Raw genomic sequence first — 16536 nt, 5'->3', positions numbered from 1 at the left:
ATTTCATATAATACCAATAGTGATTCATGCACTTTTTGCAAGGGCATAATATTTCATTTCCTTGGGCGGCTCGTTCAAATGCCTTATCAAGAAAATCATTCACTCCACGGATATACACATCCGTCTATCTCAGAAGATTCATCCAACTTTTATCACCATTATCCATAGATATCCTATACGATAAAAGTAAATCAACAATAAACCAAATAGCATGAATGGTTATCAATTGAAAATGAACAGTGAATAAACCATTTAAAGTTGTTAAATAAGATATGTGGAATCTCCTCTCCTACTAAGTTAAAGCTGGAAATATTAATGAACTTGACAAATGGAATTGTTTTAATATACTGGATTATTTTCCTTTGAACAGTGAAATTCTAAAAAAGAATTGGTGTGACTTCAACTATTTTGTTTTGGGAGAGATCAAGAGATATAGATATTTGAGTATTAGATTCCAAGGGGAGATATTTCCATATAATATTAACCATTTGCACTTTCTTATCAACATGTATGACATAGGTTTGGCACACTTTAATGGCTAAAATTTCCCCCATCTTTGACAGTATTGAATCTTATTTACTGTCAAATGGATGGTTTCTTACACGAGGACCACAAGAAACTTACTAACTCTGTTTTTTTTTTTTATATAATTAGTGATATCTCAAAAGGTATTGTTCATCTTGGTTTGAAAAATATTTTCTCTTTGAAATGTTATTTACATTTACTTATTAGTTAGTAAATTATTTTACATTATAGAGTCAAACTAGCCGTTATCTAGCTGTTGGAGCAACGCCTATATAAACGTGGTCTTTGGAGAGCTAAAGATACACTTTCTAATATGTATGTTGGGTTTCTTTTTTGAGTTTTCTGCTAGTTCTGTTCCGAGTTTAATAACTAAAAGAACTTGTCAAATCTATAAGAACAAGAGAGACACTAGTAGCTGATATCTTTATTGAATCAAAGCCCTTTAAATACAAGAGTGACAAACCAATTCCATAAACTAACTCCTCTGGAAGAGGAGGACTAAACTACTTGCTAAACAAACTCCTTGAATAAGGAGATTTATTTGAGAAGATAAAGGAATAACAAAATCCTAACTACTAGCTAAAGACTTGGTCAAAGCAGTAAAGTAGTTGATGGTTAACTTATGCTCTAATACGCCCCCCTCAAGTTAGGCAGTGTGTAACTACGCCTAGCTTGAATAAGTGTCTGTCAAAGGCTGGCTTTGGTAGCGCTTTGGTGAAGGTATCCACGAGCTGATCTACAGTATGAATATGAACAATGCGAACTTGATTCTGTTGGACTTGCTTGCGAACAAAGTGAAAGTCCACCGCAATATGTTTCATGCGGCTATGGAAGACTGGATTTTCGCATAAATAAGTTGCACCAGCATTGTCACAGTAAATGGTTGGTGCTTGTGGAACTGAAACATGTAGTTCATTTAGCAGATTCATCACCCAATTTATTTCAGCAAGTGCACTTGCAACTGCTCGATACTCTGCTTCGGTTGATGAGCGAGCAACTGTTCTTTGTTTCCTGGATGAGCAGCTCACAGGATTTTGGCCAAAAAACAGTATGTAACTAGTAGGAGGCTTGATTACTTGCATCTCCAACCCAATCCGCATCCGAATACATGCGTAGCTTGAAATCGTTGTCTCTTTGAATGCGAAGACCAAACAGAATTGTTACTTGAAGATACCTGAGTACTCGTTTGAGTGCTTTCTAGTGTAGTTCAGATGGGGAGTGCATAAATTGAGACAATTTGTTCACTGAGAAACTTATGCCCGGACGAGTGAAAGACAAGTACTATAGTTTTCCAAGAACTCACCTGTAGCGAGTGGCATCAGTTGGTTCCACTCCATCATTTTGTTGAAGCACTTCACTGGAACTCATTGGACTTTTTGCGGAATTGCAGTCTTTCATATTTTCTTCATAGAGGATTTCACTGATGTAATTGGATTGTGATAGAGTAATTCCATCTGCAACACAAAGCACCTCAACTCCGAGAAAAAAGTTAAGGTTTCCGAGATCTTTAATGGAAAAACTGTGACAACCCAAAGGGGCATCACCGTAGTTCTTCCTTGTTGTGCGCTTTCGAGGCCTTTAAAATCTTGCTTTTAGTTGCCTCGATTGGCGTGCACAGTTCGGGCGCGTAGCTGGAAAGTTTTTATGTTAGAATATGTGAATTATGTGAAATATTTGATGAATTTCGATATTAATATGCATAATATTGACTTCGGTCAATATTTTGGGTAAACGGACCCGGACCTGTGATTCGACGGTCTCGGAGGGTCCGTAGAAAAATATGGGACTTGGGCGTGTGCCCGGAATCAAATTCTGAGGTCCCAAGCCCGAGAAATGAATTTTTGAAAGAAATTGTTTTTCTGAAATTTGATATGAAAATTTGAAATGAAAAGGAGTTAGAAAATATAGGTATCGGGCTCGTATTTTGGTTCCGACGCCCGGTACAAGTCTTAAATATGTGTTAAGCACTATCTGTAAAGTTTGGCTAAAAACGGACGTCATATGACGTGTTTCGGACTAAAAATGGAGAATTTGAGTTATGAAAGTTGAAGAAAGAAAATCATGTGTTTGAGGCTTGATCCTATGTATATGATGTTATTTTGGCGATTTGATCGCACGAGTAAGTCCGTAAGATATTTTTAAGGTTGTGTGCATGTTTGATTTGGAGCCTCGAGGGCTCGGGTGAGTTTTGAATGGGACCCGGGAGGTCTTGGACTTAAGAAAATGCTGGTTCAGGTGTTGCAGACACCAGCGCGGCCACGGTCATTTCCGCGCGGTCTGCGCTGGAGCCGCGCGGCCGCGATGCCTTTCTGTGCGGTCCGTGTGGCTGAGTCTGAGGGCTAGGGTTTCAGGTTAACCAGCGCGGCCGCGCACCAAAACAGTGCGGTCCGCGCTGGAAGGGTTCAGAGAAACCCCAATTTTTCTCCCACTCGGCGCGGCCGCAACACATTTTTGTGCGGTCCGCGCCAGGTCCTCAGAAAGGTATACAAGTTCGGAAAATCTCAGTCATTTTTCACTTTTCAAAAACCCAAAACCTAAGAGGCGATTTTCCAAACAACTTTTCTTCTCCAAAACGATTGGTAAGTGATTTCTAACTTAATTTCTTTATTCCTTAACATCTTTTAACATAATTTCAACTTCAAATCAAAGATTTTCATGGGGAAAATTGGGTGTTTTGGGTAGAACCTAGGTTTTCTACAAATTGAGAAGTTGGACCTCAATTTGGGGTCCGATTTAAAAACAAATCATATATTTGGATTCATGGGGGAATGGGTAACTGGGTTTGGTCCGAACCTCGAGTTTCGACCACGTGGGTCCGGGGCGTTTTTGACCATTTTGGGAAAAACCTTGTAAAATTTATTTTTCATGCATGGGGAGTGATTCATTTAGTAATTATTAATGTGATTAAGTAACTTATGACTAGATTCGAGCGGATTGGTGGTGGAATCAAGAGGTAAAGCTATACTAGAAGCGTGAGTTGAGTTTGGAGCATTCGAGGTAAGTGTTTGTTCTAACTTTGGCTTGAGGGAATAGGATTAGGATGATATTTGCTACTTGCTAATGTGGAGTACGGTGTATAGGCATGGTGACGGTTATCTATGCACCGGAGTCTAGCATGACCGTGAGTCTTGATTGCTTTTAATTCGAATAATGTGACACAAGCTCCTTGTTTATTTGATAAGTTTCATATAATGTGAACGGTTGAGGAAGAATGATTTAAAAGGAGAATGTGTTGTGAATACTCCCTTGCCGGGATGTGTAGACTGATATATATATTCTCCCTTGTCGGGATATTTTGGGCTGTTAGTTGTACCCTTGCCGGGTTAAAGGTATTGAGTTGTTATTCTCCCCTGAAGGGGTCTACTATATGAAGTTAGATATTATGAACTATATTATGGGATCGTGTGGCATGCCGTCCACTTATATATGATATTATGGGATTGTGTGGAACGCCGTCCACTTATATATGATATGAATTGGGATCGTGTGGCACGCCGTCCACTTGGTTATTGGCCTCCGTTGCCGGTGACATATTGTGCACTGTGATAAAGATGAAATGGGAACGGGTGGTACGCCTACCACGTGGTATATGGAAATAGGGATCGTGTGGCACGCCGTCCACCTATATATTGTTAAAAGGGATCGTGTGGCACGCCGTCCACCTATATATTATTAAAAGGGATCGTGTGGCACGTCGTCTACTTATATACTATATTATGGGATCGTGTGGCACGCCGTCCACTTATAGTTATATACTATATTATGGGATTGTGTGGCACACCGTCCACTTATATACTATATTATGGGATCGTGTGGCACGCCGTCCACTTATATATGATATTATGGGATCGTGTGGCACGCCGTCCACTATATATATATATATATATATATCATGGAAACCAGAGTTCCTTCTGTTAATTTCCGATATTTCATTTTTATCTGTTACTCCCCGATAGCATGTCCCCTCCCAGTTTTATTTTGTATTATCTTATTATTATTTTCTTGCACTTGTTGTACATATATCTGTACAGGTTAATTGTGGTAGGTACTGTCTAGCCTCGTCACTACTTCGTCGGGGTTAGGCTAGAAACTTACCAGCACATGGGGTCGGTTGTGCTGATGCTACGCTCTGTGCATTTTTGTGCACATATCAGGGAGTAGCTTACGGACCGCAGCAGTAGGACTTCTGGGAGCTATCTTCAGTCCAGGTACTCTCGAGGTAGCCTAGATGGCGTTCGCAGGCCGAAGTCCCTTTCCATGTTTTTCGTTTGTTTATCTTGTATCAGACAAACATGATGTATTTTCCTTTTAGACATTGATTGTAGTATTCTGTAGTAGTCCGTGAGCTAATGACACCAGACTCTGGGTAGCATTTTGGTTCAAACTTCCGCACTTTTGGTTCTCAGTTGCTTTGGATTTAAAGTCTTCCATTTAAATTTTGTCTCATTTATTATATTGTTTGGAAGAAAGCAGGATAAAAATGTTTTATATATTTGGCTTGCCTAGCTCCGATAGTAGGCGCCATCACGACACCCGATGGTGGGAAATCCGGGTCGTGACAATTTGGTATCAGAGCATTAGGTTACTTAGGTCTCACAACTCACGGACAAGCTCAGTAGAGTCTGAGGGATCGGTACGGAGACGTCTGTATTTATCCCGCAGAGGCTGCTGAGTTAGGAAACTTCACCTTGTTCATTCTTGTCATGCGATTCTGTTTCTCAAGTACTGATTGTCTTTCCACTTTGTTCTTTCGCAGATGATGAGAACACGTGCTTCCTCTTCTACCGCGTAGTAGCCCGAGCCCCCAGCTCCTATCAGGGGCAGAGGGCGAGGCCGTGCCAGAGGCTGAGGCCGAGGCAGAGCTCAGCCCCCAGTAGCAGTCCCAGAGGTGGAGCCTCGTACTGACTATGACGAGGAGGTTCCAGCTCCAGTAGCTCTAGTGGGCCCAGCTCAGGTCCCAGAAGGTTTCATAGCCATTCCAGTGCTTCAGGACGCTTTGGTCCGACTGGTAGGCTTTATGGAGGGCATTTCTAGAGTGGGTTTGCTTCCCGTAGCTCCAGCCACATCTCAAGCTGGGGGAGGAGTTTAGACTCCCGATACTTGTACTCTAGAGCCGGTAGCTCCTCAGGCTCAGGTTCTCGCAATTCAGCCGATCCGTGTTCAGATGGCCATGGGTGCCGGTAGCGAGATTTCATTTCAGGAGGCGACAGATGGTGCCCGCCGGATAGAGATGGCACTTGCTTAGGGAGGTGGTCCTGGGTCTGATAAGAGGCCCCGTCATTCTGGTAGATTCAGTGGTACCTCGTCTGGAGGTAGGGATTCTTATGGTAGAGGCCATCCTTCGAGGCCCTTTCAGTCAGCTCTCCAGGCTTCTCATGGTACACCAGGTGGTCGTGGTTCTCAGCCGCAGTATTCTGACCAGCAGCTCTTCAGTTCACCATCAGCACCTATCAGTGCACCACCACTTCGTTATTCTCAGCAGCCGAGGGCTTGTTATACTTGCGGCGATGTGAGTCACATTGCCAGATATTGCCCTCGAGCTTCCAGCAGCTCGCAGCAGCAGGGTCTTCGCCCGATAATCTAGGCACCAGTTGCTCCACAGCCTGCCCAGCCAGCTAGAGGCGGGGGTAAAGGACATAGAGGTGGAGGTAAAGGTCTTAGAGGTGGATCTCAGACCGCTAAAGGTAGGGGTCAGCCAGCAGCAGATCATCCTAGGGATATGATTCAGGGAGGTGGGGCCCAGCCCCGTTGTTATGCCTTGCCAGCCAGGCCAGAGGCTGAGTCATCAGATGATGTGATTACAGGTACTATTCTGGTCTGTGATAGGGATGCTTCTGTGCTATTTGATCTCGGATCTACGTATTCATATGTGTCATCCTATTTTGCACCCTATTTGGTTATGCCTAGTGACTCGTTGAGTATTCCTGTTTATGTGTCAACACCGGTGGGTGATTCTATTGTGGTCGACCAAGTTCATCGTTCTTGTATCATAGTGTTTGGGGGTCTTGAGACCCGTGTTGATTTGTTGCTTTTGGACATGGTCGACTTCGATATTATATTGGGGATGGATTGGTTATCCCCGTACCATGCTATCTTGGATTGCTATGCCAAAACCGTGACCTTAGCCTTACCGGAATTACCCCGTTTAGAGTGGAGAGGGACTTCTGGTCATTGTACCCGCAGTGTTATCTCGTATGTGAAAGCTCGGCATATGGTCGAGAAGGGATATTTGGACTACTTGGCGTATGTTCGCGATTCTAGAGTGGAGGCCCCTTCTATTGATTCTGTGCCCGTTGTTCGGGAGTTTCCTGAGGTTTTCCCTTCAGACTTGCCGGGTATGCCGCCCGACAGGGATATCGACTTTTGTATTGATTTGGCTCCGGGAACTCAACCCATTTCTATCCCGCCATATCGTATGGCCCTGCTGGAGTTGAAAGAGTTAAAGGAACAGCTGCAGGATTTGCTTGAGAAAGGTTTCATTAGACCCAGTGTTTCGCCTTGGGGTGCGCCGGTGTTGTTTGTTAAGAAAAAGGATGGTTCGATGAGAATGTGCATCGATTACCGGCAATTGAACAAGGTTACAATTAAGAATAAGTATCCACTACCGAGGATTGATGATTTATTCGACCAGCTTCAGGGTACGAGGGTGTTCTCGAAGATAGATTTGAGATCTGGTTATCATCAGCTGAAGATTAGGGCGTCTGATGTCCCTAAGACAGCATTTCGTACTCGGTATGGGCATTATGAGTTTTTGGTCATGTCATTTGGGTTGACCAATGCCCCAGTAGCATTTATGGAATTGATGAACCGAGTGTTCAGGCCCTATCTGGATTGGTTCGTGATTGTTTTCATTGACGATATTCTGATATACTCCCGCAGTCAGGAAGAGCATGAATAGCACCTCAGAGTGGTTTTTCAGACCTTGAAGGGTAGTCAATTGTATGCTAAGTTCTCAAAGTGCGAGTTTTGGTTGAGCTCGGTCGCATTCCTGGGTCATGTCGTATCAGCAGCAGGTATTCAGGTAGACCTGAAGAAGATAGAGGCAGTCAAGAACTGGCCTCGACCAGCTTCAGCTGCGGAGATTCGGAGTTTCCTAGGGTTAGCAGGCTACTATCGTCGGTTCGTGGAGGAGTTTTCATCCATTGTAGCCCCTATGACCAGATTGACCCAGAAGGGTGCCCAGTTCAGGTGGTCGGACGAGTGTGAGGTGAGCTTTCAGAAGCTCAAGACGGCTCTGACTACGGCACTGGTATTGGTTTTGCCCACAGGTTCAGGGCTATATACGGTCTATTGTGATGCGTCTCGTATTGGGCTTGGTGCAGTGTTGATGCAGGAAGGCAAAGTCATTGCTTATGCTTCGAGGCAATTGAAGATCCACGAGAAGAATTATCCGGTTCATGATCTTGAGTTGGCAGCCATTGTTCATGCCCTGAAGATCTGGAGGCATTACTTATATGGCGTGACGTGTGAGGTTTACACTGATCACAAGAGTCTTCAGTATCTGTTCAAGCAGAAAGAGTTGAATTTGAGGCAGAGGAGGTGGTTAGAGTTGCTAAAGGATTATGATGTTACTATCTTATACCACCCAGGGAAAGCCAATGTGGTGGCCGATGCATTGAGCAGGAAGTCCGCCAGCATGGGTAGTCTTGCTTATATTCCAGTCAGCCAGAGATCGCTTGCCTTGGATGTTCAGGCCTTGGCCAATCGTCTTGTGAGGTTGGATATTTCTGAGCCTAGCAGAGTGTTAGCTTGCACGGTTGCTCGTTTCTCACTATTAGAGCATATCCGCGAGCGGCAGTTTGAGGATCCCCATTTGTGTGTCTTGAGAGACACGGTGCAGCGTGGAGGTGCCAAGAAAGTAACCTTAGATGATGATGGTGTATTGAGATTGCATGGGCGAGTTTGTGTGCCCAATGTTGGTGGGATTCGAGAGTTGATCTTAGTGGAGGCCCACAGTTCTCGGTATTGTATTCACCCGGGCGCCGCGAAGATGTATCAGGATCTGAGGAAGCACTATTGGTAGCGTAAGATGAAGAAAGACATCGTTGTGCATGTGGTTCGGTGTTTGAATTGTTAGCAGGTTAAGTACGAGCATCAAAGACCTGGTGGTCTATTTCAGAGGATTGCACTTCCCGAGTGGAAGTGGGAGAGGATTACGATGGATTTCATTACTAGACTTCCGATGACTCGGAAAAAGTTTGATGCAGTTTGGGTCATTGTTGATAGGCTGACCAAGTCAGCGCATTTTGTTCTTGTTGCAGCCACCTATTCGTCCGAAAGGTTAGCCGAGATTTATATCAGGGAGATTGTTCGCCTTCATGGGGTGCCGCTATCTATCATTTCGGATCAGGGTACGCAGTTTACCTCGCATTTCTGGAGAGCGGTTCAGCAAGAGTTGGACACCCAGGTTGAGTTGAGTACAACATTTCATCCCCAGACGGATGGTCAGTCCGAGAGGACTATTCAGATTCTTGAGGACATGCTCTGAGCCTGTGTCATTGATTTTGGAGGCTCGTAGGACCAGTTTTTGCCGTTAGCAGAGTTTGCCTACAACAACAGCTACCAGTCCAGCATTCAGATGGTTCCGTATGAGGCATTGTATGGTAGGCAATATCGGTCTCCAGTTGGATGGTTTGAGCCGGGAGAGGCTCGATTATTGGGTACGGATCTGGTTCAGGAGGCCTTGGACAAGGTCAGGATTATTCAGGATAGACTTCGTACAGCTCAGTCCAGACAAAAGAGTTATGCAGACCGCAAGGTCAGAGATGTTGCTTTCATGGTTGGGGAGCGGGTATTGCTCCATGTATCGCCTATGAAGGGCGTGATGAGATTTGGGAAAAAGGGAAAGCTCAGCCCTAGGTTCATCGGTCCATTTGAGATTCTTGATCGTGTGGGAGAGGTGACTTATAGACTTGCCTTGCCACCTAGCTTGTCAGCTATGCATCCCGTGTTTCATGTATCTATGCTCCGGAAGTATCGCGGAGATCCATCGCACGTGTTAGATTTCAGCACTGTCCAATTGGACAAGGATCTGTCATATGAGGAGGAGCCGGTGGCTATTCTAGACCGGCAGGTTCGACAGTTGAGGTCGAAGAGTTTTCCTTCGGTGCGTGTTCAGTGGAGAGGTCAGCCTCCTGAGGCATCGACCTGGGAGTCCGAGTCCGATATGCGGAGCCGTTATCCTCATTTATTTCCCGACTCAGGTACTTCTTTCTTTTGTCCGTTCGAGGACGAACGGTTGTTTTAGAGGTGGAGAATGTGACAACCCAAAGGGGCATCACCGTAGTTCTTCCTTGTTCCGCGCTTTAGAGGCCTTGAAAACCTCGCTTTTAGTTGCCTCGATTGGCGTGCATAGTTCGGGCGCGTAGCCGGAAAGTTTTTATGTTAGAATATGTGAATTATGTTAAAAATTTGATGAATTTTGATATTAATATGCATAATATTGACTTCGGTCAACATTTTGGGTAAACGGACCTGGACCTGTGATTCGACGGTCACGGAGGGTCCGTAGAAAAATATGGGACTTGGGCGTGTGCCCGGAATCAAATTCTGAGGTCCCAAGCCCGAGAAATGAATTTTTGAAAGAAATTGTTTTTCTGAAATTTGATATGAAAATTTGAAATGAAAAGGAGTTAGAAAATATAGGTATCGGGCTCGTATTTTGGTTCCGACGCCCGGTACAAGTCTTAAATATGTGTTAAGCACTATCTGTAAAGTTTGGCTAAAAACGGACGTCATATGACGTGTTTCGGACTAAAAATGGAGAATTTGAGTTATGAAAGTTGAAGAAAGAAAATCATGTGTTTGAGGCTTGATCCTATGTATATGATGTTATTTTGGCGATTTGATCGCACGAGTAAGTCCGTAAGATGTTTTTAAGGTTGTGTGCATGTTTGGTTTGGAGCCCCGAGGGCTCGGGTGAGTTTTGAATGGGGCCCGGGAGGTCTTGGACTTAAGAAAATGCAGGTTCAGGTGTTGCAAACACCAACGCGGCCGCGGTCATTTCCGCGCGGTCCGCGCTGGAGCAGCGCGGCCGCGGTCATTTCCGCGCGATCCGCGCTGGAGCAGCGCGGCCGCGGTCATTTCCGCGCGGTCCGCACTGGAGCCGTGCGGCCGCGATGCCTTTCTGTGCGGTCCGCGTGGCTGAGTCTGAGGGCTAGGGTTTCAGGTTAACCAGCGCGGCCGCGCACCAAAACAGTGTGGTCCGCGCTGGAAGGGTTCAGAGAAGCCCCAATTTTTCTCCCACTCGGTGCGGCCGCAACACATTTTTGTGCAGTCCGCGCCAGGTCCTCAGAAAGGTATACAAGTTCGGAAAATCTCAGTCATTTTTTACTTTTCAAAAACCCAAAACCTAAGAGGCGATTTTCCAAACAACTTTTCTTCTCCAAAACGATTGGTAAGTGATTTCTAACTTAATTTCTTTATTTCTTAACATCTTTTAACATGATTTCAACTTCAAAACAAAGATTTTCATGGGGGAAATTGGGTGTTTTGGGTAGAACCTAGGTTTTCTACAAATTGAGGAGTTGGACCTCAATTTAGGGTCGGATTTAAAAACAAATCATATATTTGGATTTATGAGGGAATGGGTAACCGGGTTTGGTCCGAACCTCGAGTTTCGACCACATGGGTCCGGGGGTGTTTTTGACCATTTTGGGAAAAACCTTGTAAAATTTATTTTTCATGCATGGGGAGTAATTCATTTAGTAATTATTAATGTGATTAAGTAACTTATGACTAGATTCGAGCGGATTGGTGGTGGAATCAAGAGGTAAAGCTATACTAGAAGCGTGAGTTGAGTTTGGAGCATTCGAGGTAAGTGTTTGTTCTAACTTTGGCTTGAGGGAATAGGATTAGGATGATATTTGCTACTTGCTAATGTGGAGTACGGTGTATAGGCATGGTGACGGTTATCTATGCACCGGAGTCTAGCATGACCGTGAGTCTTGATTGCTTTTAATTCGAATAATGTGACACAAGCTCCTTGTTTATTTGATAAGTTTCATATAATGTGAACGGTTGAGGAAGAATGATTTAAAAGGAGAATGTGTTGTGAATACTCCCTTGCCGGGATGTGTAGACTGATATATATATTCTCCCTTGTCGGGATATTTTGGGCTGTTAGCTGTACCCTTGCCGGGTTAAAGGTATTGAGTTGTTATTCTCCCCTGAAGGGGTCTACTATATGAAGTCAGATATTATGAACTATATTATGGGATCGTGTGGCACGCCGTCCACTTATATATGATATTATGGGATCGTGTGGCACGTCGTCCACTTATATATGATATTATGGGATCGTGTGGCACGCCGTCCACTTGGTTATTGGCCTCCGTTGCTGGTGACATTTTGTGCACTGTGATAAAGATGAAATGGGAACGGGTGGTACGCCTACCACGTGGTATATGGAAATAGGGATTGTGTGGCACGCCGTCCACCTATATATTGTTAAAAGGGATCATGTGGCACTCCGTCCACCTATATATTGTTAAAAGGGATCGTGTGGTACGCCGTCCACTTATATACTATATTATGGGATCATGTGACACGCCGTCCACTTATATACTATATTATGGGATCGTGTGACACGCCGTCCACTTATATATGATATTATGGGATCGTGTGGCACGCCGTCCACTATATATATATATATATATATATATATATATATATATATATCATGGAAACCGGAGTTCCTTCTGTTTATTTCCGATGTTTCATTTTTATCTGTTACTCCCCGATAGCATGTCCCCTCCCAGTTTTATTTTGTATTATCTTGTTATTGTTTTCTTGCACTTGTTGTACATATATCTGTACAGGTTAATTGTGGTAGGTACTGTCTAGCCTCGTCACTACTTCGCCGGGGTTAGGCCAGGCACTTACCAGCACATGGGGTCAGTTGTGCTGATGCTACACTCTGTGCATTTTTGTGCACAGATCGGGGAGCTGCTTACGGACCGCAGCAGTAGGACTTCTAGGAGCTATCTTCAGTCCAGAGACTCTCGAGGTAGCCTAGCTGGCGTTCGCAGGCCGAAGTCCGTTTCCATGTTTTTCGTTTGTTTATCTTGTACCAGACAAACATGATGTATTTTCCTTTCAGACATTGATTGTAGTATTCTATAGTAGTCCGTGAGCTAGTGACACCAGACTCTGGCTAGCATTTTGGTTCAAACTTCCGCACTTTTGGTTCTCAGTTGCTTTGGATTTAAAGTCTTCCGTTTAAATTTTGTCTCATTTATTATATTGTTTGGAAGAAAGCAAGAAAAAATGTTTTATATATTTGGCTTGTCTAGCTTCGATAGTAGGCGCCATCACGACACCCGATGGTGGAAAATCCGGGTCGTGACAAAAACGGCCAGCAATGCAATAGATAGCCTGATTTACATATGAGCTATGGCTCCCTGTGATGCTGATATCATCGACGTAGACCAGCACATACAACACGTTGTTCGACACTTTGCGAATGAAAAGTGATGCATCAGATTTGGACTTGACAAATCCCAAATAAAGAAGGAACGTCTTAAGTTCATTGTACCAGGCCCGATGAGCTTGTTTGAGTCCGTATATAGCTTTCTTTAGGTAACATATATGTGAGGGAAATTGCTCGTCTTCAAAACCCGGAGGTTGGACCATGTAGACTTCTTCTTCTAGGTGACCCTGTAAGAATGCGTTGTTAACATCAAGCTGACGTATGAGCCAATTCTGCTGGTCAGCAATTGAAAGCACCAATCGCATAGTAGTCGGTTTGACAACCGGACTAAATGTAGCGTGAAAGTCAATTCTAGTGCATTGTGTAAACCCCTTTGCAATAAGACGAGCCTTGTAGCGATCGATTGTCCCATCAGCTTTTCTCTTTAACCTGTATAGCCACTTGCAAGAAATAATATTTTTTGTGGGGTCATGTGGGACCAATTCCCATGTCTAACTATTCAATAATGCATCAAATTCACTTTTCATTGCTCTCTGCCACTTTGGGTGTTTGTTAGATTGTTTAAAACTGCTAGGGATGATGGTAGGGGATAAATGAGCCATGAAGTTAAGGATTGTTTTCGGTTTATGAATGTTGTTTTGTGAACTAGTCACAACACGATTTGGAGGAAGGAGAGAAGGCTGTTGTGGTTCTGTGACTGGAAGTGGTTCGAGGGAAGGTTGTGAGGGTTGCAGAATTGAGGCAGTGGTACGAGCAATAGTGGTTTGGCAGTAGATATCATTTTGGTCATTCTGCAACTGTATACAATTGTTAAAGATGGTGATTGAGGCTACGGGACTGAGGTGAATGGTTGTTGAGAATATATATATGTTGAGTAAGGGGGTAGTGATAATGTACGTAGTGATTGTGGAGGAGAGGAGACATTTTAATTTCTTGGGATAACTGTTGGGGATGGCAATGGGGGATAAGATTGGTATCATTAAGATCAGGAAGAACAACAGAATTTGTAGGAGGAGAAGTACAAGACGTACCTGTAGTTGCAGACTCTGTTGGAGCACAGGCAGAGGATACTGTGTTCTTTTAAGCGCTGGTTTCTGTATTTGGGATAAGTATAGGATTGGGTAATTCACTTATTATGGGAGGAGAAAAAATAGGAGATTTTGTTGGGTTAGTTTCAGTTAGGTTTTCTCACGCAAGAGTTTTAAAATTTAAAAAAATATTTGAAAAGATATTCTGTAAAGGAAAATTATGTTAAAAAATTTTTACATCTCTAGATAAAAATATTTTGGAAGATTTTGGATCAAAACATTGGTGACAATGATAATAAAAATAACCTAAATAAACACAAGGTGTTGACCGTGGCTCTAATTTATTTTTTGAATAGGGTTTGAGTCAGGGATAACAGAGACACCCGAAAATTTTTAAAGAATTATAATCTGGATCGTTACCAAACAATATTTGAAAAGGTGATTTATTTTGTAAAAGTGATATTGGCAAGCGATTTATGAGATAAACCGTATGTTGACAAGCAAATGACCAAAGATTTGGTGGAAGCGAAGCTTCATGAAGTAAAGTTCTTGTCATTTCAATAATATGTTTGTGACGTCGTTCGGCAAGAGCGACTCTTTGGGGGGTGTATGGAGAAGATAAAAGATGTTCAATACCCTGAGAATTTAGGTATGGATCAAGACTTTTATATTCTCCACCACCATCAGCATAGATAGAAAGAATTTTTGTATTGAAACGACGTTCCATTAATGCTTGATAATTTTTGAAAAGGTCTTTAACTTTACTTTTATTTTTTAATGTATATAGCCAAGTATATTTGGTGTATTGATCAACAAAAATGCAATAATATAATTTTTTGTCAATCGATAAAACCGGAGAAGGACCCCATAAATCAGTAAATATTGTTTGAAACAGTTTGGTACTTGATAAAGTAAGATTCTGAAAAGAATGGCGATGAGCCCTATTCGATGAACAAGAATTACAAACTAAAAATTTGTCTGGAGAGCAAGGTAGCGAGAATTTATTCAAAACAAAATTTAAAACTTTTGCATACGGATGAGCCAATCAACGATGCCAGGTGAAGATGGATGTGTTGGTGGAGGCTAAATGCGCTTTAGGGGAAGATATGGAATGTGAGGTTGGTCACTCATAGAGACCGTCTCTACTCCGAACGTGCACCAACAGATTCCGCGTTTCCAGGTCCTTCACAGAAAAATCAAACGGAAAGAATTCAATAGAGGTTAGGTTATCTTGACAAAATTTAGAGACGGAGAGTAAGTTGCATTTAATGCTAGGAGCACAGAGAGTATTAGAGAGTTTAAAAGTATTCATTGATGCATGTAATTGAGTTAAACCAGTGTGAGTTATTGGTACTTTGTTACCATCACCCATAGAGACCTGCTCCATGCCATTGTATTCCTGTAAGTTGTGAGGATTATCAGTTATGTGGTGAGATGCTCCAGAGTCGAGAATCCAGGGATTTGCTGATGCGTGCATTCCCGAAACATAGTTGTCCTTAGCCTCAAAATGATTGTGAGATATGGATCTGCATACACTTGCAACATGAACTGATTTGTTGCACAACTGGCAGCGAACACCATCATAAGAGTTGTTGGTGTTCGAAGATCGCCCCTGATTTTGTGAATTAAAACGATTGTTGTATCGCCATTGTTGGTTGTTGCCATTGTTATTGTTGGAGCGACGATTGTTGCGATTGTTGGAGTTTCCAGATTTGTTAAATGGAGCAGCAGCAGCAGCAGTAATTTGGCTAGGAGCTTTCTTTGACTCTTCATGTCTAAGGAAAAGCTCATGATCAAGAAGTTTCTCATAGAGTTCTTTATACGTAATAGTGGAGTCACAAGCACGAATTGCAGCAGAAATCTCACGAAAATCTGATAGAATATTTTGCAAATATTCAGTAACTGGTTGGGAGTCTTTTGTGAGTCGCACAAGTCGATTGGAAAGGCTGAAATTTCTGGTTTGGGACTTGTTAGCATATGCAGTGTGCAATGCATCCCAGGCTTTTTTTGCTGAGTCAGCAGCTGCAATAGTAGTGGCAATTGTTGGATCAACAGATTCCATAAATGCATTTTGAATGAGTTGGTCTTGACGAAACCAAAGAGAAAATGCAGGATTGGCACTAAGGACTGTGCCATTTGTGATAGTGCGAGATGGGGCAGGAGTAGACCCATCTAGATGACCATAAAGATCATGACCATGCATAAAGTGGAAAATTGCGCCTTCTAAGTTGCAAAGTTGTGGCTGCCTTGTAATTTTATTAGCAATTGTGACGCAGGATTATATTAGACGACTATCACACCACTATTGTTATCAGCATTAACAACTCCAGTAGTGTTGGCCATTTGTGGAGGGTGGGTGGGAGAGAAAAAAGATAAGATCTTACTCGTTAGAGTTTGTTGAGGCTCTTGATACCGTATAAGAACAAGAGAGACACTAGAAGCTGATATCTTTATTGAATCAAACCAATCTTTAAATACAAGAGTGACAAACCAATTCCCTAAACTAACTCCTTTGGAAGAGGAGGACTAAACTACTTGCTAAACAAACTCCTT

The 16536-nt window shown here is 43.0% G+C and overlaps 1 protein-coding gene across 1 annotated transcript; it reads right to left on the bottom strand.

Moving 5' to 3' along the window:
• Window positions 1-1166: 1166 nt before the first annotated feature.
• On the bottom strand, window positions 1167-16186 carry LOC104232037 (uncharacterized). The gene is made up of 4 exons (XM_070147473.1): window positions 15147-16186; window positions 12879-13384; window positions 1829-1979; window positions 1167-1536 (listed from the first exon to the last, which is right to left on the bottom strand). Exons 1-4 carry the CDS (start codon window positions 16184-16186, stop codon window positions 1167-1169), a joined length of 2067 nt encoding a protein of 688 aa, XP_070003574.1.
• Window positions 16187-16536: the final 350 nt, after the last annotated feature.

Source organism: Nicotiana sylvestris, chromosome 1, assembly GCF_000393655.2.
Source record: "Nicotiana sylvestris chromosome 1, ASM39365v2, whole genome shotgun sequence".
NCBI classification, from domain to species: domain Eukaryota; kingdom Viridiplantae; phylum Streptophyta; class Magnoliopsida; order Solanales; family Solanaceae; genus Nicotiana; species Nicotiana sylvestris.
This window is presented reverse-complemented; position numbering and strand designations above follow the sequence as displayed.